The sequence below is a fragment of the Lynx rufus genome, unplaced genomic scaffold, assembly GCF_022079265.1.
Source record: "Lynx rufus isolate CCGP_SWC_20201006 ecotype Redwood Valley unplaced genomic scaffold, mLynRuf1.p SCAF_8, whole genome shotgun sequence".
In the NCBI taxonomy this organism is placed as follows: domain Eukaryota; kingdom Metazoa; phylum Chordata; class Mammalia; order Carnivora; family Felidae; genus Lynx; species Lynx rufus.
Window position 1 is genome coordinate 62239795 of NW_025814896.1, and position 27210 is coordinate 62267004.

Here is a 27210-nt window from a genome sequence, read left to right on the forward strand (position 1 = left end):
CACATGTCCAGTTTTCAACAGAAAAAATAACAATGTATACAAAGAAATGTGAAAGTATGGCCCATTCGTGGGGAAAAATGACAGAAATTGTCTCAAGCAGACCTGATGGCAGATATACTAGACAAAGACTTTTTAACAATTTTCTTAAAGATACTCAAAGACCTAAAGGAAAACGTGTGGAGGAAGTCAAGAAAGTGATGTATGAACAAAATGGAAATATCTGTGAAAAGATAGAAAACTTAAAAAGAGTGACATCATCAAGATGGGGGAGTAGTAAGCCCTACTCTCATTCATCCATAGAAACACAGACATAACAATAATATTGGTATCAAAATACCTTGAGAGAAATTCAGAATTCACCTAAGAAGTTTAAGCACCCAGAGGAGCACAAACTGAGAGCATCCAGATATATACTTAGAAGAAGAACAATATCACTTTACCTACATTAGTTCTTCCACCAAACTCAATACCAACATCACCTAAGCCAGTGACTTCTTTCACAGTAGAGAAGTGAGATTGGAGTATGCTCCTAGCCTCCCAGCTTCACAGGGCATCCTCAGTGGGGCCAGTTTTTCTCTCACCTATGCTAAGTGCTAAATGAACTATAGAGCCTGATTCCCTAGGACATCTAGGAATGAATGAAAGAGGAGGGCACATGCCTGCAGCCATCACTGCTCTATGAAATTGTGAATAGACACAAGTTTGATTTTTTTTTTTTCTCCACAGTAAATGGAAGGAAGCTAAAAAACCCTTATCCCTGGCATTTCAGTGGACCTTCACTCAGTGGAACAGATTTCTATGTTACCTCATAACAAGTACCCAGTGCCCTTGGGCAGCTAAGAACAAGGGAAGGCAAAAGGTATGCCCTTCTAGCCAGCACTGGTCTGTGAGCCTGGGAATATGCATAGAAATGAGGTTCTTCCTTCACAAGGAAGGGTAAAAAGTAAAGGTGTCTTGTTCCCAGCGTTATGTTGCACTTCCTGAGGGGTCAGTCTGTATCTTGCTTTGTGTTTAGCACTGCTGACTGTGTTTAGAACTAGAAGAAGAAGTTGCTTCTTCAAATGTGCAGACAACAAGCAAACCTACAAGAATCATGAAGAATGAAGAAAACAAACACAGAGAAGGAAAACAAATCTCCATTAACCAACCTGAAAGAAATAGAATTCTGTGGAAATCCTGGCAGTGAGTTCAAAATAATCAATTTAACTTTAAAAAGCTCATTTACAAGAGAACACAGGTAAACAACTAAACAAAATTAGGAAAATGATACATGAACAAAATGAGACTCAACAGAGATAGAAACAAATAAAAAGACCCAAAAACACTGGAGTTGAAGAGTACAATAACTGAACTGAAAAATTTATTCGAGGGGTTCAAAAGCAGATTTTTTCAAGCAGAAGAAAGAATGAGCAAACATGAAGATGAGTTATTTGGAATTATCTAGGAAGAGGAGCAAAAAGAAGAAAGAATGAAAAAAGAGTGAAGAAAGCCTATAGGAATTATGGGACTCCATCAAGTGAACCAATATATTATATATTTTATTTATGTGTAGCAGGAGTTCCAGATCGGGAAGGAGGGGGAAGGTGGCTAGAAAGCCTATTTAAAGAAATGACTAAAAAGTTACCAAATCTTGGGAGGGAAATGGGCATCCAGATTCATAAAGACCCCAGGATTCCAGATGGATTAAATTTAAAGAGATCTACACTGAAACACATTATATCAAATTGTCAAAGAGAGTTGTGAAAGCAGCAAGAGAAAAGCGACTTGTCACAAAGGAGCGCTGATTAGACAGTCAACTGATTTCTCAGCAGAAATCTTTCAGGCCAGGAGACAATGTGATGATAAATTCAAAGTACTGAAAGAATACTGAGAAGAATACTATACCCAGCAAAGCTGTCCTTCAGAAATGGAGAAATAAACATTTTCCCAGACAAAAGTTGAAGTTCATCACCACTAGACCTGCCTCACAAAAAAATGCTAAAGGGAGCTATTCAAGCTAACATGAAAAGACAGCAGTTAGCAACATGAAAACATGAAAGTATAAGCTTTCAACTGTAACGTAAATAAAATATAAAAGTATGAAAAATAACTATAACTGCAATAATTTGTTAATGGATGAATAATATAAATGATGTAAATTGTGACATCAATTACATAAAGTGTGGGGAAGGGGTAGAAGTATAGCTTTCATATGTGATTGAAGCTCAGTTGTTATTAGCTTAAAATAAAATGTTATAAAAGGTGTTTTATGCAAGTCTCATGGTGGACAGAAATGAAAAACTTTGTGTAGCAGATACACAAAATAGATATCAACGCATATCACTACAAAAGAAAAATCATCAGATTACAAAGGAAGAGTGTCAAGAGAGGAAAAGGGAACAAAGGCACTACAAATCGACAGAAAAATAATTAACAGAATGGCAGCAGTAAGTCCCCACTTACTAATAATTACTTTAAATGTAAATGGATTAGGGGAGCCTGGGTGGCTTAGTCGGTTAAGTGTCCCGACTTTGGCTCAGGTCATGATCTCGCAGTTTGGGAGTTAGAGCCCCGCCTCGGGCTCTGTGCTGGCAGCTCAGAGCCTGAAGCCTGCTCCAGATTCTGTGTCTCCTTCTCTTCTCTGCCTCTCCCCCTCTCACACACTCTCTCTCTCACTCTCAGAAATAAATAAAATATTTAAAAAATTTAAAATTGAATGGATTAAATTCACCAATCAAAAGACATATAGAGTGGCTGAATAAATAAAATAAAATAAAATAAAATAAAATAAAATAAAATAAAATAAAATAAAATAAAATAAAATAAAATAAAGTAACCAATATCCAACCATATGCTGCCTATAGGAGTCTCCCTTTAGCTTTATGAACACACATATGTTGAAAGGCTTGGGAATAGATATTCCACACAAACAGTAACTAGAAAAAGTGGGAGTGGCTATTACATCAGACAAAAAAGTACACTTTAAGTCAGAGACTATCATAAGAGACAAAGAAGGTGATAATATAGTGATAAAAGGGCCAATTCATTATGAGGATGTAACAACTATAAATATATATAGGCACTCAACGTGAGGGTCTCTAAATATATAAAGCAAGTTTTAACAGACCCGAAGGGAGAAATATCAGAAAGGAGAAATATTATTCTCAATAGCCAAGATACAGGGAAAAAAGCCCATAGGAATATTATTCAGCCCTAAAAAAAGAAAGAAATACTGCTATTTGCAAAAACATGGATTAATCTGGAGGACATTATATTATGTGAAAGACAAATACTGCACAATCTCACTTATATGTGAAATCTGAAAATGTCAAATTCATAGAAGTAGAGTAGAATGATGTTGCCAGAGCCTACAGGTTGTGGGAAATGGGGATACAATGGTTGGGTCAAAGGGTACAACATGTCAGTTATACAAGATGAATAACTTTTCAAAGTTTAATGTACAGCAGGGTGAGTACAGTTGGTAATACTGTATTGTATACTTGAAATTTGCTAAGAGATCTTAACAGCTTTTACTCCCCTGAAAAGGTAACTGAAGTGATGGATATGTTAACTAGCTCTTTTGTGGTGATCATTTCACAATGTGTATGTTTATGAAAACATCACATTGTACACTTACATAGTTTTAATTTTCCAGTTACTCTTCAGTGAAGCTGGGGTGGGGAAGAAGCCAAAAAAGAAAATCTAGATCTCAAAGTACAGTAGCTGGAATGAAAATTCCAGCAGAGAAGTTCAAAGGTAGATTTGAGCAGACAGAAGAAAGAATCAGTGAACTTGAAGATAGAACATTGAAATTCCGAATCTGAAGAAAAGTAAATGATTAGAGAAAAGTAAACATAGACTAAGAGACCTGTAGGGCACCATCAAGCAGGCCTGCATATGCATTGTGGGAGTGCCAGAAGGAAAGAGACAGAGTATTAAAAGAAATAATGACTGAAAATGTCACAAATTTAATGAAAGACATGAATATAAGCATCAAGGAAGCTCAGTGGACTCTAAGTAAAATGAACTTAAAGAGACCCACTCTGAGACATGTTACAGTAAAACTTTTGAAAGACTCTTGAAAGCAAAAGCAGTAAGATTATTAACAGATTTCTCATTACAAACTTTGGAGGCCAGAAGACAGTGAGCTGATACATTCACAATACTAAAACAAATAAAAACTACTAACCAAGAATCCTGTATCAGGCCAGACTGTTCTTTAAAAGTGAAAAATAAATTAAGACATTCCCAGATAAACAAAAGCTGAGGAAGTTTACTACTGTTAGACCTGCCTTGTAAGAGATGCTAAAGGGAGTCCTGTGAGTTTAAAATGAAAGGACACTAGGCAACAACTCAAAGCCATATGAAGAAACAAAGATCACAGTAAAAGTAAATACAGGGGCAATTATAAAAGCTGGTTATAAGAATGGTTTGAAACTCCTTTTTTTGTTTTTCATGTGATTTAAGAAACTAATGCATTTTTTAAAATGACAATTAATAGTCTAAAAGCTAGGATTATTGTAACTTTGGTTTGTAATTTCACAGTTTGTTTTCTACATAGGTTAAAGACTAATGTATTTAAAAGAATTATTAGTCTGTGGTTTTGGACACACAATATATAAAGATGAAATTTTGTGACATCAGTAACTGAAAGGTATAGGGATGGGTCCATAAAGAAGCACAGTTTCTATATATTGTTGAAGTTCATTTGATATAAATTCAAGTTAGAGTGTTATAACTCTAAGATTAAATCCCCTTGAAAACCATGAAGAAAATAACTAGAAAATACACAGAAATGGGGTGCCTGGGTGGCTCAGTCGGCTGAGCATCTGACTCTTGATTTCAGCTCAGGTCATGATCTCATGGATTGTGAGACTGAGCCCTGCATTGGGCTCTGCACTGACAGCATGGAGCCTGCTTGGAATTATATCTTTCTCTGTCCCTCCTCTGTTCATGCTTGCTTTCTCAAAATAAGTAAACTAAAACAAAAAAAGATTTTCAAAAAAAAAAAGAAAATACACAAAAGGAATTTGAACATTTTGTTACAAAAGTCAGCTAAACAGATACAAAAATCAGCTAAACACAAAAATGAAAGTAAAGAATGAAATTGCCAAAAAAAGCTATAAGGCATATAGAAAATAAATATCAAAATGACAGAAGTAAGTGTACTATTGAAGGTAAGTTGGTATTAATTTCAACTAGTTTGTTAAATATTTAAGATCATTATAATCTCTATGGTAACAATGAAGAAAATAACTAAAAAATACAGAGCAAAGGAAATGAGGAAGGAATCAAAATGGTACACTACCAAATGAATGAAACACAAAAGAAGGCAGTAATGGAGAAACTGAGAAACCAAAAATGTAAGACATAAAGAAAACAAAGCAAAACGACAAATTCTTCCTTATCGATAATTAGTTTAAATGCAAATGGATTAAACTTCAATCAGAAGATGGTGATTGGCAGAATAGATAAGAACACATGACCCAAGTATGTGGTGTCCACAAGAGAATCAGTTTAGATCCAAAAACAAAAGTAAATTGGAAGCTAAAAGTTGGTGATACGGTCTGAAGGTGTCCTTCCAAAAGTCATCAATGAAAAATTAATGTCTAGCATGATTAGGGTGATTAAGTTATGAGTGTGGAACTCTCATAAATTTTTTTTTAGTAAGAGACCCCAGAACGATCCCTTTCTTCTTCTGCCATGTTAGGATACAAGAAGACTACAAAACAGAAGGGAACCTTTATCCAACATGCTTGTAACCTGATCTCAGACTTGAGCCCCCAGAACTGAGAAATAAATTTCTCTTTTTTTAAATAATGATTTCAGGAGTAGAGTTCCACTAAACTCTAGCACCCAGTACTCATCCCAACAAGTGCCCTCCTTAATGCCCATCACCCATTCAGCCCCACAACCACACCCAACACCCCTCCAGCAACTCTCAGTTAAAAAAAATTACATGAGACAAAGGACATTATTTTATTCTATTTTATTTATTTATTTATTTATTTATTTTGGTAGAGAGTGCATGTGTGTGCGTAAGTGAGGGAGGGGCAGAGAGAGAGAGAGCCCAGCATGGGGCTTGATCTCACACTTGTGAGGTCATTACCTGAGCCAAAATCCATAGTTGGACACTCAACCAACTGAGACACCTAGGTGCCCCAGGACATTTATTATTAAAAGTCTCAACATAGCAGGAATATATAACGGTTATAAAGATTGGTGCAACACCTCTCTGACCTCAGCCGTAGCAATATCTTACTTGACACATCCCCAAAGGCAAGGGAATTAAAAGCAAAAATGAACTACTGGGACCTTATGAAGATAAAAAGCTTCTGCACAGCAAAGGAAACAACCAACAAAACTAAAAGGCAACCAACGGAATGGGAAAAGATATTTGCAAATGACATATCGGACAAAGGGCTAGTATCCAAAATCTATAAAGAGCTCACCAAACTCCACACCCGAAAACCAAATAACCCAGTGAAGAAATGGGCAGAAAACATGAATAGACACTTCTCTAGAGAAGACATCCGGATGGCCAACAGGCACATGAAAAGATGCTCAATGTCGCTTCTTATCAGGGAAACACAAATCAAAACCACACTCAGATATCACCTCACGCCAGTCAGAGTGGCCAAAATGAACAAATCAGGAGACTATAGATGCTGGAGAGGATGTGGAGAAACGGGAACCCTCTTGCACTGTTGGTGGGAATGCAAATTGGTGCAGCCACTCTGGAAAACGGTGTGGAGGTTCCTCAAAAAATTAAAAATAGATCTACCCTATGACCCAGCAATAGCACTGCTAGGAATTTACCCAAGGGATACAGGAGTACTGATGCATAGGGGCACTTGTACCCCAATGTTTATAGCAGCACTCTCAACAATAGCCAAACTATGGAAAGAGCCTAAATGTCCATCAACTGATGAATGGATAAAGAAATTGTGGTTTATATACACAATGGAGTACTACATGGCAATGAGAAAGAATGAAATATGGCCCTTTGTAGCAAACGTGGATGGAACTGGAGAGTGTGATGCTAAGTGAAATAAGCCATACAGAGAAAGACAGATACCATATGGTTTCACTCTTATGTGGATCCTGGAAACTTAACAGAAACCCATGGGGGAGGGGAAGAAAAAAAAAAAGAAAAGAGGTTAGAGTGGAAGAGAGCCAAAGCATAAGAGACTCTTAAAAACTGAGAACAAACTGAGGGTTGATGGGGGGTGGGAGGGAGGGGTGGGTGGGTGATGGGTATTGAGGAGGGCACCTTTTGGGATGAGCACTGGGTGTTGTATGGAAACCAATTTGACAATAAACTTCATGTATTAAAAAAAAAGAAAGTAAACTTGCATTGAGTTAAGTCAAAAAAAAAAATAAAGATTGGTGCAACAATAGACCATCAAAATATATGAAGCAAAAGTGACAGAAAGGAGAAATAATTTCAGATAATATCTGTAGACTTCAATATTCCACTCTCACAAGTGGCTAGAAAAACCAGACAGAAGATAAGGAAATAGAAGACTTAATACAATAAAACAAATAGATCTAATGCACATATATACAACATTCTATCCAATAACAGAAGCACACACATTCTTTACAAGTGCATGTGGGACCTGTTTCAGGACAGATCATGAGGGGCCACCATTAGGTCTCAGTATTTTTTTTTTTAATTCAAGTACAGTTAATATACAGTGTTATATTAGTTTCAGGTAATACAATATAATGATTAAACAATCCCATACATTTTTCAGTGTGCATCAAAGAAAGTGTACTCTTGGGGTGCCTGGGTAGCTCAGTCAGTTAAGTGTCCAACTTTTGGATCAGGTCATGATCTCGCAGTTTATGAGTTCAAGCCCCGTGTTGGGCTCTGTGCTGACAGCTCAGAGCCTGGAGCCTGCTTCTGATTCTGTGTCTTTCTCTCTCTCTGCCCCTCCCCCACTCACATGCTGTCTCTCTGTCTCTCACACAAATAAATAAACACTAAAAAAAAAAAAAAGAAAGAAAAGAAAAGTACCCTCTTGATCCCCTTTTTTCTATTTCACCCATCCCACCCACCCACCTCCCATCTGGCCACCAGTAATGTTTTCTGTATTTAAGAATTCGGTTTTGTTTGTTTCTTTTGTTTGTTTGTTTTGTTTCTTAAGTCCCACATATCAGTGAAACCATGTGGTATTTATCTTTCTCAGTCTAACTCATTTCATTTAGCATTATAACCCTCTAGTCCACCCATTTTGTTGCAGATGGTAAGATTTCATTCTTTTTTATGGTCAGTAATAGTCTATTGTATATACATACCACATCTTCTTTATTCATCTATCCATGGACACATAGATTGCTTCCATATCTTGGCTCATGTAAATAATGCTGCATTGAGCATAGGGATAAGTATATCTTTTTGAATTCGTGTTTTCTTATTCTTTGGGTAAATACCCAGCAGTGGAATTACTGAATCATATGGTAATTCTATTGCTAATTTTTTGAGGATCCTCCATACTGTTTTTCATGGTGGCAGAGCTAATTTGTATTCCCACCAACAATGCATGTACGTTTCTTTCTCCACATATGCTCACCAGCACTTGTTATTTCTTGTGTTTTTAATTTTAGCCATTTTAACAGGTGTAACATGATATCTCATTGTGGTTTTAATTTTCATTTCACTGATGATTAGTGATGTTGAGCATCTTTTCATGTGTCGGCCATCTGTATGTCTTTTTTTGGATAAATGTCTATTCAGGTCCTCTGCCCATTTTTAAATCAGATTTTGTTTTTTGTTTTTTTGGTGTTATATAAATTCTTTATATGTTTTGGATGTTAACGCCTTATTGCATATATCATTTGCACATATCTTCTCTCATTCAGTAGATTGCCTTTTCATTTTGTTGATGGTTTCCTTCACTGTGCAAAAGCTTTTTATTTTGGCGTAGTCCCAATAGTTTTGCTTTTGTTTCCCTTTCCTTAGGAGACAGACCTAGAAAATTTTCCATGGCCAATGTCAAAGAAATTATTGCCTGTATTTTCTTCTAGGAGTTTTATAGTTTCTGGTATCAATTTAAGTCTTTAATCAATTTTGAGTTTATTTTTGTGTATGGCATAAGAAAGTGCTTCCATTTCATTCTTTTGCATGTAACTGTCCAGTTTTCCCAGCACCATTTATTGTTTCCCATTGTATATTCTTCCTTCTTTTGTTGTAGATTAATTGACAATAAAATCACAAGTTTACTTCTGGACTTTCTATTCTGTTCCATTGATCTATGTGTCCCGTGCGTGTGTGTGTGTGTGCGTGCACGCACGCTCACACATGCATGTGTGGCAGTACAACACTGATTTGATTAGTATAGCTTTGTAGTAGATCTTAAAATTTGGGATTGTGATACCACCAACTTTGTTCTTCTTTTTCAAGATTGCTTTGGCTATTCAGGGTCTCTTGTGTTCCCATACAAATGTTACTATTATTTGTCCTAATTCTGCGAAAAATGTTTTTGGTATTTGATAGGGTTTGCATTAAATCTGTAGATTGCTTTGGGTAGTTCTTTGGATATGTATGTATGTATGTATGTAGTATGGTATGGGTAGTAATTTTGCAATATTAACTCTTCCAATCTGTGAACATGGAATATCTTTCCATTTGTTCATATCTTTAGCTTCTTTCATCAGTACTTTATAGTTTTCAGAGTACAGAACTTTTACCTCCTTGGTTAAGTTTATTTCTAAGTATTTTATTATTTGGAGTGCAATTGTAAATGGGATTATTTTTTTTTATTTCTCTTCCTGCCACTTCATTATTAGTATATAGAAATGCAATGTATATTAATTTTGTATCATGCAACTTCCATCAATTCATTAATCAGTTCTAGTAGGGTTTTGTTTTTGTTTTTATGAAGCCTTTAGGGTTTTCTGTATATAATATCATGTCATCTGCAAATAGTGAAAGTTTTACTTCTTCCTTACCAATTTGGATGTCTTTTATTTCTTTTTCTTATTTGATTCCTGTGGCTAGGACTTCCAGTAATATACTGAATAAAATAGGTAGAGTGGACATCCTTATCTTGTTCTTGACCTTACAAGAAAAGTCTCAGTTTTTTACCATTATGATGTTAGTTATGGGTTCTTCTTATATGGCCTTAATTATGTTGAGGTATATACCCTCTACACCTACTTTGTTGAGAGTTTTTATTATGAATGGATGTTGTACTTTGTCAGATGCTTTTTTTGCATCTGTTGAGATGATCATATAAATATTGAACCACTCTTGTATCCCAGCAATAAATCCCACTTGAGTATGGTGAATGATTTTTTTTTTTATGTATTGTTCAATTCGGTTTGCTAATATTTTAGCAAGCCCAGTTGAGGGTTTTTGTGTCTATATTCATCACAGATAGTGGCCTGTAATTTTCCTTTTTTGTAGTGTCTTTATCTGGGTTTGGTATCAGTGTAATGCTCGCCTTGTAGAATGAATTTGGAAGCTTTCCTACCTCTCCTATTTTTTGGAATAATTTGACAAGAATAGTTTAACCCTTCTTTAAATGTTTGGTAGAAGTCACCTACTGATGAATCTTTGTGGTCCTGCCTGGACTTTTGTTTGTTGGGAGTTTTTTTAATACTAATTCAATTTCGTTGCTGGTAGTCAGTCCGTTCAAATTTTCTATTTCTTCCAGATTCAGTTTTGGAAACTTATGTTTCTAGAAATGTATCCATTTCTTCTAGGTTGCCCAATTTGTTGGCATATAGTTTTTCAAAATATTCTGTTGTAATCCTTTACATTTCTGTGGTTTCAGTTGTTATTTCTCCTCCTTCATTCCTTTTTTTTTTCTTTTTTAAAAGTTTATTTATATTGAGAGAAAGTGCGAATGGGGTGGGGCAGAAAGAGAGAGGGAGAGAGAGAATCCTAAGCAGGCTTTGTTTGAGCTGTCAGCACAGAGCCCAGTGCAGGTCTGGAACTAAAAAACCTCAAGATGACGACCTGAGCTGAAGTCAAGCCAGATGCTTAACCAATTGAGACACCTAGGTGCCCCACTCCTCCTTCATTTCTGAGTTTATTTACTTGACTCCTGTCTCTCTCTCTCTCTCTCTCTCTCTTGGATGAGTCTCGGTAAAGGTTTATCACTGATGTTTATCTTTTCAAAGAACCAACTCCTGGTTTCCTTGTTCTGTTCATTGTTTTTTAAGTCTCTTGTTTCATTTATTTCTGCTCTAATCTTCATTATTTCCTTCCTTCTGCTGGATTTTTTTCCCTCTTTTTCTAGCTCCTGTAGGTGTAGAGTTTTTAATTACTTGAGATTTTTCTTGCTTCTTAAGCTGGGGTTCTTTGCTGCATCCTAAAGATTTTGGACCATTGTGTTTTCATATTCATTTATCTCCATGTATTTTTTTATTTCCTCTTTGATTTCTTGATTGAATCATTTATTGTATGTTACACATGAATATATAGCATGTTATTTACCCTCCATGTATTTGTGTTCTTTGCAGATATTTTTGTTGAGATTGATGTCCATTTTCATACTGTTGTGGTCAGAAAAGATGCATGGTATGATTTTAGTCTTTTTGAGTTTATTGAGGTTTGTTTGTGAACTAACATGTCATCTATCTGGGATAATGTTCCTTGTGCACTTAAAAAGAATGTGTATTCTGCTTGGGGATGGAATGTTCTGAATGTATCTGTTAGGTCCTCTGGTCCAATATGTCATTCAAAGCCATTGCTTCCTTGTTGATTTTCTGTCTGGATGATCTGTTCACTTTTCTAAAGTCCCCTACTATTACTGTAATACTGTCAGTTTCTATATGTCTGTTAATAGTTGCTTCATATACTTAGGTACTCTCATATTTGGTGCATAAATATTTACATTTGTTGTATTCTCTTGCTAAATTGTTTTATTTATCATTATGTAGCGTCCTTCTTTTCTCTTGTTACGGTCTTTGTTTTAAAGTCCATTTTTTTGTCAGGGAGCCCGGGTGGCTCAGTTGGTTAAGCGTCCAACTTCTGCTCAGGTCATGATCTTGCAGTGTGTGGGTTTCAAGCCCCACATCAGGCTCTGTGCTGACTGTGTGGAGCCTGCTTGGGATTCTCTCTCTCCCTCTCTCTCTGCCCCTCCCCGACTTGTGCTTTCTCTCTCTCCAAATAAATAAACTTAAAAAAATTTAACGTCCCTTTTTTTTGTGATAAAAGTGTGCTACTCCAGCTTTCTTTTTGTTTCATTTTGCATAGTACATATTTTTCCATCCCTTGACTTTCAATCTGCATGTTTCTTTAGGTCTAAGATGAGTCTCCCTTAGGCTGTATATAGAAGGGTCTTGCTTTATTATCCATTCCATCACCCCGTGTCTTTTGATTGGATCATTCAGTGCATTCACATTCAGAGTAATTATCGATAGATATGGACTTGGGATTGCCATTTTGTCAACCGTTTTATGGTTGTATTTGTAGTTCTCTGTTACTTTCTTCTCTTGCTATCTTCCTTTGTTGTTTGATGGCTTTCTTTAGTGATATGCTTGGATTCCTTTTTATTTTTTGCATATCTATTACTGGCTTTTGATTTGTAGTTTCCATTAGGTTCATACATACATCTTATGCAGATAGCAGTCAATATTAAGTTGATGGTCACTTAGGTTTGAACTTATTTTAGAAACACTAAATTTTTATTCCTCCACGATGTATATGATGTCATTTTCTCCAACCTTTTATTTTGTGAATCCTTTGACTGACTTTTATATATTTAACTGATTTCATTGTTTTTGTACTTTAATGTCTCTACTTTTTTTATAAGTGATAAATCTACTACTTTTATTATGTTTGCATTTAGCTGTGAAATTTTTCCTTTCATAATTTGTTTCCTCCTGATTATGTACTTTTCTTTTCACTCAAGGAATTCCCTTTCATGTTTCTTGTCATGCTGGTTTAATGGTAAACTCCTTTAACTTTTGTTTGTCTAGGAACTCTTTCTCTCTCCTTCTATTCGGAATGATAGTTTTGCTGGGTAGGGTATTTTCAATTGCAGGCTTTTCCACTTTAGCACTTTTAATATATTATGCCACTCCCTTATGACCTGCAAAATTTCTACTGAAAAATCAACTGACAGCCTTATGGGGTTCCCCCTGTGTGTGACTGTTTTCTTTTCTCTTGCTGCTTTTAAAAGTCTCTTTATCACTACTTTTTGCCATTTTAATTACCATATACCTTGGTATGGACCTCCTTTGGTTGATTTTGTTGGGGACTCTCTGTCCCTCCTGGAGCAGAATACCTGTTTCCTTCCCCAGATTCAAAAAGTTTCCAGCTATTATTTCTTCAAATAAAATTCTTGCCCCTTTCTCTGTCTTCTCCTCAGATCCCTATAATGCAAATGTTATTATGCTTAATGACATCACTGAATTCCCCTAACCTATTCTCATTTTTTGCTCATCTTTTTTTCTTTTTGATCTTTCATCTTGTTTGCTTTCCATTACCTGTTGTCCAGCTCTCCAATCTGTTCTTCTGCCTCCTCTAAATATGCTATTGATATCCTCTAGTGTATTTTTAATTTCAATTATTGAGTTCTTCATCTCCGATTGGTTCTTTTTTATATTTTCTCTCTGTAATGAGTTCTCACAGAGATCCTCCACTCTTATCTCAAATCTAGTAAGTATCTTTATGACCATTACTTTGAATTCTTTGTTGAGCATATTGCTTATCTCCATTTCATGTAACCCTTTTGTTGTGTTTTTGTCTTTTTCTTTCATTTGGGACATATTCCTGTGTCCTCATTTTGTCTAACTCTGTGTTAATTTCTATGTATTAGGAAAAATCTACCCTATCTCCTGATCTTGAAAGTAGTGGCCTTGAGAAGAGTACCTGTGGTGCCCTGTAGTGCAATGACCCATGTTCACCAGAACCATACACTTCAGGGGTGTCCCCTATGTGGGTTGTGTGTGTCCTGCTGTTGTGGCTGAGCAGCATTTGTTTTCAGTCCAGTTAGCTGCTGTTGTCCACTTTACCTGTTTGGGGTACAGTTTGGTCCCTGTCCTGTTAAGGAGCCAGTCTGGGGCTGCCTTGCACTTGTAGTTAGGTGATATCTAGTGGTCAGACCAGATGCCTGCCCTCCTCCAGTTTGCCTAGGCTACAGTTGCACGGAACTTCAGAGCTCTGTCTCTGTGGTGCCCCCCGAGAGGTTTTTATTGGTGGACAGGGCCAGCAGTCAGATCAGATGTCTACCCCCAGTTCATCTGCCAGGGCTGTAGTCAGACTGGTGTGTGTGGTTATCTTCCCCTCTCCCCAGAGGAGGAGTTACTTTGGAGTGGTACTCGTCCCTGCCAGGACTGCTTGCAAGAAGTGACAGCAGGAGCCACTTTGGAGGGACTTCTACTGAGTGGGGCAGGTTGGACGGGGCAGATCTGCAGGAGAATGCTGGTGTGTGGTGTTGCCGTCTTAGCAAATAGGCTGTTTTCACTGGCTCCCACAAGTGTCTAGCTGTGTGAGGGGGTGGGGGATGGTACCCACCAGATCTTTTGTTCTTAAGGAAGTCTCCTAAAGATTCCTCCCCCTCCAGCACATGTTCTGATTTTAGTAAATAAATCACCTTCACATACACCCCCAGGCACTTTTCAGACTGCTGCTTCTATGATGTACTTCCATGGAATTGTCATGTTGTCTCTTTAAAGGAAGGGACTCAGTTACCTAATGGCCTCTAGCTCTCCCAGACCTAGAAGTTGTAAAGTACCCAGAGTTAAGTTAAGCTCCAGTGATTGTAAAACTTGCAAAGTTAAGGCCCATTGGTTTTCTAAGCCAAATGTTATGAGATCTCATCTTCTTAGGGTAGGTCCTCCTGTCTGGGGTGCATGGTGTATAGTTTGCTTCTGTCATTACTCCCTGCTTGTTGTGTCCCTCCCTCCTGCTTGTGGTTAGACTCGCTAGGAGATTGATTCCCAACCATGTTTCTGCCCTCCCACTCTTTTCAGTTGGCCTCTTCTCTACAGTGAACTGTGGCGAGTCTGTTTTCCCAGCCCACATCATTTTCTGGGTTAGTTGCACTGATGTGGCTATTACCTAGGTGTGTCTGTGGGAAAGAGGTGAGCTTAGTTAGGATCCTCCTACTCTTCCCAGAAGTCTATTGAAGACTATTGAAGAACGCGCTTGAAGTGTTTATAAGATAGATATCATACAAAGTTTCTTCTCCAACCACAAGATGAACAGAAGGAAAACTGAAAAATTCAGAAATTTGTGGAAATTACACAAGGGAAGTTAGAAAATATAGATAGATAAATGAAAATGAAAATGCAGCACACCAGAAACTCATGACACACTAAAAGCTGTGGTAAGAAGGAAATTTATAGCTGTAAACGCTTATGTTAAAATACAAAAGGGGCACTTGGGTGGCTCAGTCATTTAAGCGTTCAACTCTTACTCTCAGCTCAGGTCTTGGTCTCAGGGTTTTGAGTTCTAGCCTTGCATTGGGCTCTGCACTGGACATGAAGCCTACCTAAAAAAATAAAAATAAAAACCCCAAACAATCTCAAATCAGTAACCTAACTTTATAATTTAAGGAATTAGAAAAATAAGAACAAACTAAACCCAAAGCTAGCAAAAGGAAGGAAGTAATAAAGGTGAGAACAGAGATAAATGAACTAGAGAATAGGAAAAATAAGGAAAATAAATGAAACCAAAATTTGGTTCTGTGAAAATATCAACAAAATTGACAAAGTCTTACCTATGTGGATTAAGAATGAAAGAAGACCAAACTATTAAACTCAGAGATGAAATTGGGGATGTTACTATTGATTGTACAGAAATAAAAAGGATTATAGGAGAGTACCATGAGCAATTGTACACCACCAAATTGGGTAGCCTCAATTAAATGGACAAATTCTAAGAAACATACCAAGATTAAATCATAAAGAAATTTAAAAAAATCTGAATAGACCTATAAAAAGTAAGAAGATTCAATCAGTAATCAAAAATCTCCCAAAGAAGAAAACCCTATACCTAATGGCTTCATTGGTGAATTCCACGAAACATTTGAAAAACTGCCAATCCTTCTCAAACTTTTCCAAAAAATTTAGGAGGAAGGGAACATTTCCTAACTCATTTTATGACACCAGCATTACTCTGATACCAAAGCCAGTGCACTATAAGAAAGGAAAAGTACAGATCAATATCCTATATGAATATTGACACAAAGTCCTCAACAAAAGATTAGCAAACTGAATGTAGCAGCATATTAAAAGGATTATATACCATGTCAAAGCATGGAAGCAACTCAAGGGTCCATTGAAAGATATATGGATAAACAAAATGAAGTTTGCAATAGACCACTTTTTACATACAGTAGAACACTACTTTAAACAGGTAGGAAAGGTCAACATATGGTACAACATGGATGAACCTTCAGGACATACACTAAGTGAAATAAGTCAGTTACAAAAAGATAAATCCTGTATGGTTCTACTTATATGAAGTACTTAGACTAGTCAAAATGTAAACACAGAAAGTAGCATGATGCTTGCCAGGGCTGGAAGGAGGAGGGAATGGAAAGTTGTTTTATTGGGTATAGAGTTTCAGCTTTCCAAGATGAAAGGAGTTTTAGAGATACATGGTAGTAACGTCACACACTATGAATAATACCACTGAACTGTTATACCGTTAAAAATAGTTAAGATGGTTAAGTTTTACATTATGTGTATTTTACTATAATAATAAAAGGGAAAAACAAAAAACTGGTGGCAGGCTAGATTTGGCTTGTGGACTGTAAGATTATCAGCCTCTGTTCTAAATTTTCTTGGGAATGGCCTTACTCTTTTCTTAAGATAAAGGAAGAAGGAACTGTGATTTGAATGTATACAGAATTATAAAAGTACTCATCTTTTTTTGTAAAGTAGTTCTTTTATAAAAGAAATATATTCTTGTAGAAAATATGGAAGATTTGGAAAAATAATAAATAACTACAGGTAATATTTACTGGATATTGTGGAGTGCCAGGCACTCTTTTAAATTCTTAAATACATGAGTTAGTCATTAATTTTATGATCATTTACCAGGAGGCATGTTAAAGTATAGAGAGTTTAAGTAACTTAACCCAGTAAGTGCCTTGTAAGTGGTAAAGCTAGAATTCAAAACGAAGCTTTTGGACTCTAAAGCCTACATTCTGAACCACCATGCTCTAGAGTGGGGCTTGGGGTGTTATGCTTGTATCCCAGTACCAAATGTAATACAAGTTAATACTTTGATTTGTTTCCTTTCTATGATTTTCACTGCAAACATAGCTATGGTTTCTCATTTTACAATATAAACAACTAACTTTATGCCCAGAGCAGCTGTTTCTCATCATGTCAAGTCAGTTACCTGTTGCTGGAGCTGGGGACATGCATGGGACACAGGAAGGCCTTCATCGGAGGCTAACATCTGTGCAGCTCTTCACAGTTGACAGAAAGTCTCCTGACAGATTTCCCATGGTTGCTTGGCTAGGGCAAGCAGAGCTGCTTCTTTGTGTTTTTTTACTTCAAATTCTAAGTCTTCTCAGAACTGTCTGCTCTCCATCTCATGCCCATTTTTGACTCTGTACTCTCTTCACATTACCATTTCCTACCTTCTGTTTTAAAAATAAATGGTACAAAAAAAGTTAAATAACTGGCTCAAAAATAGCCTTAAAAACTAGGATCAAAGAACACTAAAAAATATTTATATAGTATTAAATATACAGACAGCCCTCATACCCTGTATACAGAAATTAGCTCAAAACTGTAGATTTAAATATAAAACATAAAACTATAAAACTTTAAGGAAAAAAAACTGGAGAAAAGTTTCAGGATATAGGGCTATGCAGAGTTCTTGACACCAAAGACACCAAAGTACAATCCGTAAAGGAAAAGCTGATAAATTAAAAGCTTGCTCTGCAAAAGGCCACGTGAAGAAATTAAAAGCCAGACTATAGGCTAAGAAAATACTTGCAAACCATGTATCTGATAAAGGACCTCATTTTTAGAATATATAAGGAACTCTCAAAATTCAATAAAAAAAAATCCAGATGGACTCAGCAAAGGACATGACCACACATTTTACTGAAAAGAACATACAGATGGCAAAGAAGACATTGAAAGCTGTTTGACCACATTGCCCACCCAGAAAATATAAATTAAACGTAGAGAGGGAGGGGTGCCTGGGTGGCTCAGTCGGTTAAGAGTCCAACTTTGGCTCAGGTCATGATTTCACAGTTTGTGAGCTCGAGCCCCACATCGGGCTCTGTGCTGATAGCTCAGAGCCTGGAGCCTGCTTTGGATCTTGTGTTTCCCGCTCTCTCTGCCCCTCCCCTGCTTGTGTTCATTCTCTCTCTCTCTCTCTCTCTCTCTCTCTCTCAAAAATAAAAATAAACATTAAAAAAAAAAGAGGGAGGCAAACTATAAGAGACTCTTTTTTTTTTTTTTTAAATTTTTTTTTTCAACGTTTATTTATTTTGGGGACAGAGAGAGACAGACAGAGCATGAACGGGCGAGGGGCAGAGAGAGAGGGAGACACAGAATCGGAAACAGGCTCCAGGCTCTGAGCCATCAGCCCAGAGCCTGACGCGGGGCTCGAACTCACGGACTGCGAGATCGTGACCTGGCTGAAGTCGGACGCTTAACCGACTGCGCCACCCAGGCGCCCCTATAAGAGACTCTTAAATACAGAGAACAAACTGAGGGTTGCTGGAAAGGAGGTGGTAGAGAGATGGGTTAAATAGGGTGATGGGCATTAAGGAGGGCGCTTGTTGGGATGAGCACTGGGTGTTGTATGTAAATGATGAATCCCTAAATTCTTCTCCTAAAATCAATACTATCCTATATGTTAACTAACTTGAAACTGAACACACACACACACACGCACGCACGCACGCATGCACACAAAACCAGTAACACTGGAAGCTAAAACAGTATGGAGAAATGACGTAAAAATTCTGATAGAAATGATTTTGAATCTCAAATTATATACCCAACTGCTGTCATTCAAGCGTGAGAGTGGAATAAATATTTTCTGACACAAAAAGCATAAAAAAACCCCACAAACTCAACAAATCTTTTCATTGTAAGATTATTAATATTGTAACCCTTCTCTGTGTGCTTTTTTCCCTTTTCCCCTTTTTGGGGTATAAGGACATTTACCCTATTTTTGCCCATTGTTTGTCAACATTTCTGCATCATTTTGTATTAGGTATTTACAGTTTACAGTTGGGCTTTGGTATTCTAACACAATCCTTTTGTCTTTTTTAACTAGATGAGTTTATCTCCTTTAATCATACTGTATATGTGTTTACTGCATCCAATTTTTATGTTTCCTTTTTTGTTTTTTTTCTCTCTCTTGATTTAGGGGCTTAACTTTCAGATATACATTTAAATTATGTTTAACCTATTATTTCTCAAATTATTTCAAAAGCAAAATAGTGTCTATTGTGATTTTTTACTTTCTCTCAATACTTAGGGTGTTTTGTTGGCATGTACTGAGATTTTTATTCTTTATTATAATTAAATGATTTTTCTATTTTGTGGCTTATACTTCAAAAACAACATTTACTTTCTGCTTTTCTAATCTTATTTCCACAGTTCCTTTACCGTGACCATCTGCCTATCTTTCACAAGACAGCTTCCTCATTTGCAATTCTTCATGAGTAATCTTGTTGGCCAGATTGTCTTCATGAAGATTTTTCCCCCTTAAGAAAGTGTACATGGGTGATAAACTTTCTGAGTTCCCTTTCGGTCAACTTCACATGAGAACCACAGAGTTTTGCATGTTCTAGAATTCTTAGGTTACGTTCTTTATTAAGGTATGAATGACAGACAATAACCTGTACATATTTAAAATGTACAGTTTGAAGAGTTTGAATATTTATACGCTTGTGAAACCATCCCTGCAATCAAGATAACGAACCTATCCATCACACCCAAAAGTTTACTTGTATCCCTTGGTAATCTGTCCATCCTTACCTCTGTCTCTAGGCAATCACTGATCTGCTGTCACTATCAATTTATATTGTAAACTATTTTATATAAATGCAGTCACACAGAATGTACTTTGGGGGGCGGGCTGCTCAGACTCCACATAATTGTTTTGAGATTCATCCATGTTGTGTGTATCATCATTCTTTTTTTTCCTCAAATGTTACTTTCTGCTCTTTTAAAAATAATATATTTATTGTAAAACAATAAATGTTTAAGAAAAAAGTTCCCAGTCTTTATTCTTTTTATTGCTGAGTAGTATTCCGTTGTATAGATATACCACACTTCATTTATCCATTCACCTGTTGATGGAAATTTGGATTATACCAGTATTGACCTGCTATCAACATGCTATAAACATAAAGCTGCTGTAACCATTCATGTATAAGTGTTTTTCTTGTGTTTCCCTTGGGCAAATATCTAGGAGTTGAGTGGCATCATCATATGTTTAACTTTATAAAAAATTGCCAAGCTTCGGGGCATCTGGGTGGCGCAGTCGGTTAAGTGTCTGGCTTTGGCTCAGATCTGATCTCACTGTTCATGAGTATGAGCCCCGCATTCAGGCTCTGTGCTGACAGCTCAGAGCCTGGAGTCTGCTTTGGATTCTGTCTCCCTCTCTCTCTGCTCCTCCCCCTGCTCACACTTTGTGTGTGTGTATGTCTCTCCCTCTCTCTCAAAAATAAATAAACGTTAAAAAAACTTTTTTTTTTAATCGCCAAGCTTCTTCTAGAGTGGTGATTTATTTTACATTCTCACTGGCAGTGTAAGGAAATTCTAGTTGTTTCACATTCTCACCAACTCTTGTTATATTTTCAGTTTTGGACATTGTAATAGGTGTATAGTATATCATTACAATTTAAATTTGCTTTTCCTTAATAACATACTGAGCATCTTTTCATGCACTTAACTGACATTTGTATAATTGCTTATTTTTAAAAATTGTGTGGCTTTTATTCAGATTCACAAGTTCTTTATATGTTTATTATACAAGTCTTTCATCAAGTATGTGATTTGCAAATATTTTCTCTCAGCATATGATTTGCCTTTTCATTTTCATAACAATGTCATTTGGTGAGCATCTTAAAATTTTTGATGAAGTTCAGTATATCAGTTTTTTCCTTTTACAGTTAGTGTCTTTTTGTCCTGTTGATGAAATCTTTGTTTCCAAGATTGCAAAGATAATCTCCTGTGTTTTCTTGTTGAAGCTGTATGATTTTAATTTTTATGCTTAGATCTATGATCTGTATAAAAGTAATTGAATACATGGTATAACATAAGGATAAAGGCTTATTTTCCCTTACATAAGTTTGTCCAGTTGTTCCAGCACCATTAGCTAAAAAGATACATGTTTCTCCATTGAACTGCATTGATGCCTTTGTTGAAAATCAAATGTCTATAAATCTATGAGTTCATTTTTGGCCTTTCTCCAGTTCCATTGATCTATTTGTGTATCTTTATGTGAGTACCACAGTGTCTTCATTACTATAACTTTTTTTTAAATTGTAGCAAAATATGCATAACATAAAAATTATAATTTTAACTATTTTAATTTTGTAGTTCAGTGATACTGAGTACATTCATATTTGATTTTGTATCACTACCGTCCTGCTCCAGAACTTTTTCATCATCCCAAACTTTAACTACTCTGTATTCAATAAACAGTAACTCCTCATTCCCTCTTTCCCTTCACCCTAACTCTTGACAACCACCATTCTACTTTCTATCTCTATTTGACTTCTCTAAGTACCTCATATAAATAGGATCATGTAGTATTTGTCCTTTTGTGACTGATTTATTTAACTTAGCGTAAGTGTTGACTTTGTCTTCGAGGTTCATCCATGTCGTAGCATATGTCAGAATTTCCTTCGTTTTTCTTAAGACTGAATAATGTTCTGTTGTACATATAAACCACATTTTGTCCATTTATCCATTGGTAGATACTTGGATTTCTTCCAACTTTATTGTGGACAATGCTGCTATATACATGGATGTCCACGTATTTGTTTGATTCCCTGCTTTCTGCTTTCAGTTCTTTGGGGTATATGCCCAGAAGTGGCATTGCTGGATCATGTGGTAATTCTGTGTTTAATTTTTTGAGGAACCACCATACCATTTTGCATCGCAACACCACATTTTACATTCCCATTAGTAGTGCATAGGGTACTGATATCTCTACAGCCTTACCAGCATCTGTTATTTTCTGGTTTTTTGATAGTAGCTATCCTGACGAGAGTGAAGTGGTATCTTATTGTAGTTTTGATTTGCATTTCCTTAATGATTAGTGATGTTGAGCATCTTTTCATGGGCCTGTTAGCCATTTGTATATGTTCTTTGGGGAAAGGTCTATCAAGTTGTCCACCATTTTTTAATCATGTTTGTTTGTTTGCTGTTTATCAGTAGCAAAGTTGAATTGTAATGGTTCTTTATGTATTTGTATATTAACCCTTTACCAGATATGTGGTTTGCTCCCATCATTAAAATCTTCATAACGCAAAGTTAAACATACATAAAGTTTACTTATTTGAGAGAGAGTGTGTGCACAAGTGGGGGAGGGGCAGAGAGAGAGGGAGAGAGAGAAAATGCCAAGGACGCTCCGTGCTGTCAATGCAGAGCCCAACACGGAGCTCAATCTCATGAACCATGAAATCAGGACTTGGATGCTCAACTAATTGAGCCAGCCAGGCATCCTGAAAAGTTAGACATATTTTTAAGCACAGGAGATAGAAGAGATGAGAATGAATTACCTACTGCTGCAACGGTTATTAACATTTTGCCATATTTCCTTTATTATACACACATACTTCTATGCACATGCAAGTCATAATCCTGAAACAATTTAAAGAAGTTTAAAGAAAATTACAGAATTTAAAGAAAATTACAGACATCCTGACACTTCACCTGCACCTGAGCTTTCACTTTCAAACAATAAAGACGTTTTCCCACATCTACCATATTTCCCCTGTATACATTTTTCAAAATACCATTTCAAAAGAATACGTATTAATGGGAAAAATAACGCCACAATTCTGCTTTTTCTAGTTATAACATAGAAGCTAACTCCTTTTGGAATAAGTTCACTGACAGTATTCCTTAGGATTTTGGCATTTTCTCACATATCATTATTAAGAACCTATCTTCATCAATTGCCTACCAACTTCTTGCTTTCTCTCTTGTCTTCCCCTTTATCCTCTCTACACTGCAGCCAGAATAGTATCTTTAAAACTTAAATCAGACCATGTCTGTCTCTGTCTCTCTTACTCCGACAGACCCCTTGTACTGCATTTAGGATAGAACATGTTCCAAATTTACCATGACTTCTTACCAGGACACAGCATGGTCTGACCCCTGCCCAGCCCAGCTCCATCCAATTTGACCTACTATCTGTTTCTTCAACATCCAGGCTCTTTCCTCAAGTAGGACTTCTGTGCATGTTGTTTTCTCCACTACCACACAGCCCTGCTTCCACACACAGCTCTTTTTTACATTTTATCACATTTAACATAAATATGATCTCTTCACACAGGACTTTCCTCATGACATACTGAAGCATGTCACCTATTTGTGCTCTTTCACAACCTTTCCAATATTTTCGTAGTTCTTTCATATTTATTTAGTTTTAAAAGACTGTCTCCTCCTACCTCTGTCCCCACAACCTTCAGTTCCCTGATGACAGGAACCGTGATACCCCAGCACCCATGACATAGCTGGTAAGCAGAGAGCAGTGAGAGGCACAAGTAACCTCACAAAGTGATTATAGACAGGGCTTTTTTCACAGGATATATTGGTTTTAAAAATCAATCACATTACATTGTATTATTTCCATGTGTGTTTAAAATCTAATCCCAAATTATTCTCTCGTTTGAATTACATAATGTGGCAAATCATTTCATATGATTTAGGGATCAGGTTTAACCTGGAAATCTGAGTGAGTATAAGATCAAAGTTGAAACTACGGTATATTTTGGATGTTCTTTATGTCTGTAATATAAAGATTTGTTTTCAGTATTGTCATGGTTTTCTTCCTTTTACAGACTGAGACAACACTTGGACTCAGTTCGTATCAACAGAAAAGGTAAGGAAGGACTATATATATATATATAAATATATATATATATTATAATGTATAAAATTTTATGTATTTGTTAAGATAATAACATAACTTCAGTTCTTTTTGGGGGATTCCAGCAATGCTGTCCTTCTCTTGCACCAACTTTTTTGGTGAAGAAGGAAAAGCAACTTATAAATCACATTATATCATGTTATTTCAAGTACTGTGTATGGCAAACCAGGTTTAAATCTGGATTTGCAGGTGATATACTGCGTAGCCTTTCTCTTCCTTGAGGGTAACGGTGTTACCCTCAGTGAGGGGTGAAACGCCCCCTTGCTTCTTAGAGGATCAGCTTTGTAAGTCCCTGGTGACTTCTTGTGGCTATTGCTGCCTTTCATGGACCGACCCTTGCTACCCTCAGTTGTTACAGGGTGTCCGCCTGCAGGCCCCCGGAGGAGGAACTCAGAGCAGTGAAACTCAGTCTTGTGACTGAAAGAGAACACTTTTGAACCCAGTTCCTCTATGATAACAAACAAGGGAGTTATTTTACCCTAAGGTTTTATGAAAATATGTACATGCTTGTGAATTTGAAGATGTCTTCCTCACATCTGAATTCTTTGGTCTTTTGGTAGCTTTTCACATCTATTAGACAATGTAAAAGAAAGTTACTATCCTCATAACCTTTCCAGGCCAGAGGTTCTGCACCTGGTTTTTAAAGGACAACGTGAGCTATCTGTGAATTAGATAACCTTGAATGTCCTTAGGGCTAGTGAAGTGCAGATTGCATCAGCAAAGAACTTTATTTTGAGAGAGATATAGCACATATTAAGACTATATAAGTTTAACTTCATAAATACCAAAATGAAACTCCTTCAGTATTCACTGGTTTTGTTCTTTTCACTCTTTCATATCTGCAATAACGTGGCCCTATTTTCCCATTTTTGTCCATCTCCCTAATTTTATATATGCCCTGTTGGGACGGGCTCTACCCATGAACCCTGACCAAAGGATACACCCACTGCCTACAGTAAGATGTAGACTTCTCTGCTCTTATGATTATATAGCATAATGCCACTCTTCCATCCCTCTACCCCTTCCCAAATATCTTTGGCACAAGGATGGATTGTTTCTGGACTACTTCACATCTAGCCTGATGCTAGACTTGGCTGGGCTATCTAAGAACCTAGACTCTGACTCATTTAGAGCTAAACTGGTGGGAAGAAAAGCATGCCTGTTATCTTAGGCTTCTTCCATGATACTTTATTGCAGCAGTTAGGAAATTAGCTATGAAACTATATTGGCTACATTTATGAAGATGATGTTATTCATCCATGATCAAGATTTGGCTTTAAGGTATTTTCCTAATATAATGAAGAATTTACATCAATACATAATTATATTCTGATCTCATGTTCCACTTACCTATGATCTACATCTGCCTAGCAAACTACCCAAACTTACTAGCGTAAAGCAATCATATTATTATGCTGTCAGACTCTGTAAAGAGTTGAGACAGAAAGAACACAGCAAAGATAGCTTGTCTCTGCTCCATGATGACTGGGGCCTCTGCTGGGGAGACTCCAGAGATAGAGGCCTGTTCACTTGCATAATGATGCTAGCTTGTTACCTGGGACCTCAGCTGGGCTGTCACCTAGAATGCCTACATGTGGGCCCTTCTGCCTGGTCTTTTCACAAAGGCTTGTTTGGGCTCCCTCACAGGATTATAACTGGATTTCAAAAGAGAACATCTCACAGAGAACCCACTTTTGTTTTTTCAACCTGCCTTCTGAAGTCATAGTGTTACCTCTGTCAGATGCTGTTGTTCAGTCATTTAGGTGGTTCTTGATTCGAGACATGGCGGAAGTGGAGAGACATGGGGGTGAGGGATAAGGTGAGGGGAATGACCCCCCACTTATCTATAGCAGGAATATCAGATGATTTGCAGACATGTTTTAAAACTGTCACACTTTTGTTTTGTTTTGTTTTGACCAAGATCATGAACTGGATAAACACTTGATTCAAACTGGTATGCATACCCTATGGGTTTGAAACTGGATTAGGTACTAAACATATGTTTTAGTTCAGACTGCTGTAACAAAATACCACATAGACTGAGTGGCTTAAACAACTTTTATTTCTCACAGTTTTGGAGGCCTGGAAGTCCAAGATCAAGATGCCAGCAGATTTGGTTCCCTAGTGAGGGCTCTATTCTTGGCTTACAAGATGGCTACTGTCTCCCTTTATCCTCAGATGGCAAAGAGAGAGAATGGAAGCAGGCTCTCTGGTGTCATTTGTTTTGAAGGCACTGATGCCATCATGAGGGCCTCACTTTTGTGGCCTTCTCTAAACGAAATACCTCTCAAGATTTTCATATTGGAGGTTAGGGCTTCAGCATATGAATTGGGGTGGGGGATACCAATTCAGTCCATAACAACATACAGGTCTAAATTTATATTTTGAGCCTCATATCAACTAACTAAAAACTAAACTAAAGAACAGGGTTTATGAATCACGCTTAATAAGTCATTTTAAAACATTTGTGACATAGAAAAGCAAGTACAGTCTCCATACATACCAGGCATGTGATGATTAGAATATAGCTTCCACATTGAAGGGATTTAGCCATTTTTTAAAATATGTGACTTAGTGCTGCACAAATTAAACACTGCCAGAGCTCTCTCTAAGTAAGAATAACTTTAATGAACATGCATATGTAAAATAAAATGTGAATGAAAATACAAAATTGTGCAGTTGTAGAACAACAGACTTTGTAAATAAAATGTGTAGTTGTAGAACAACAGAAATTGTGATTTGTTTTCAGTTTAAAAACAAACTATTCTATAAAAGTGCCAGCATTTGGGTTTGAAAACTTGAGTAAAATGAAAGTTATCATATGATTAAGTATTCTAAGTACAGAAAACCCTATTAGATGGTCTTCTTGAGCCCCTCATTTAACAGACGAGGAAGCTGAGACCCTTAGAACCAAAGGGTATGCTGATGGGTAAAGTGGCAGAGTTTCATTAAAATTCATCATCTTGCCAGCCCCATGTTGCATTCACTCTCTTTGCATAGCAAGTATGGAATCCTTCAGTATTCCCTGGATTTTCTTTTTTAGCCAGTATTCATTCCTGGGAGTTTCTGAAAGTATCTGCTCAGTGCGGGGACTATGCACACAGCCCCTGCCTGCAGGCATCTTTGAAGGGCACTGAAGACACCCGTTCTGATGAGGTCATAAAGCATAGGTG

General features: G+C 36.8%; 1 protein-coding gene across 2 annotated transcripts in view; it reads left to right on the forward strand.

Annotated features, from left to right (window-relative positions):
- Nucleotides 1-27210, forward strand: part of TMEM131 (transmembrane protein 131) — a 245368-nt gene that overhangs the window by 76172 nt on the left and 141986 nt on the right. For both annotated transcript variants that reach the window (XM_047068675.1, XM_047068676.1), the window contains exon 3: nucleotides 23949-23989. In XM_047068675.1, coding sequence (XP_046924631.1) covers nucleotides 23949-23989 — 41 coding nt within the window. The remainder of the gene's footprint in view (nucleotides 1-23948; nucleotides 23990-27210) is intronic.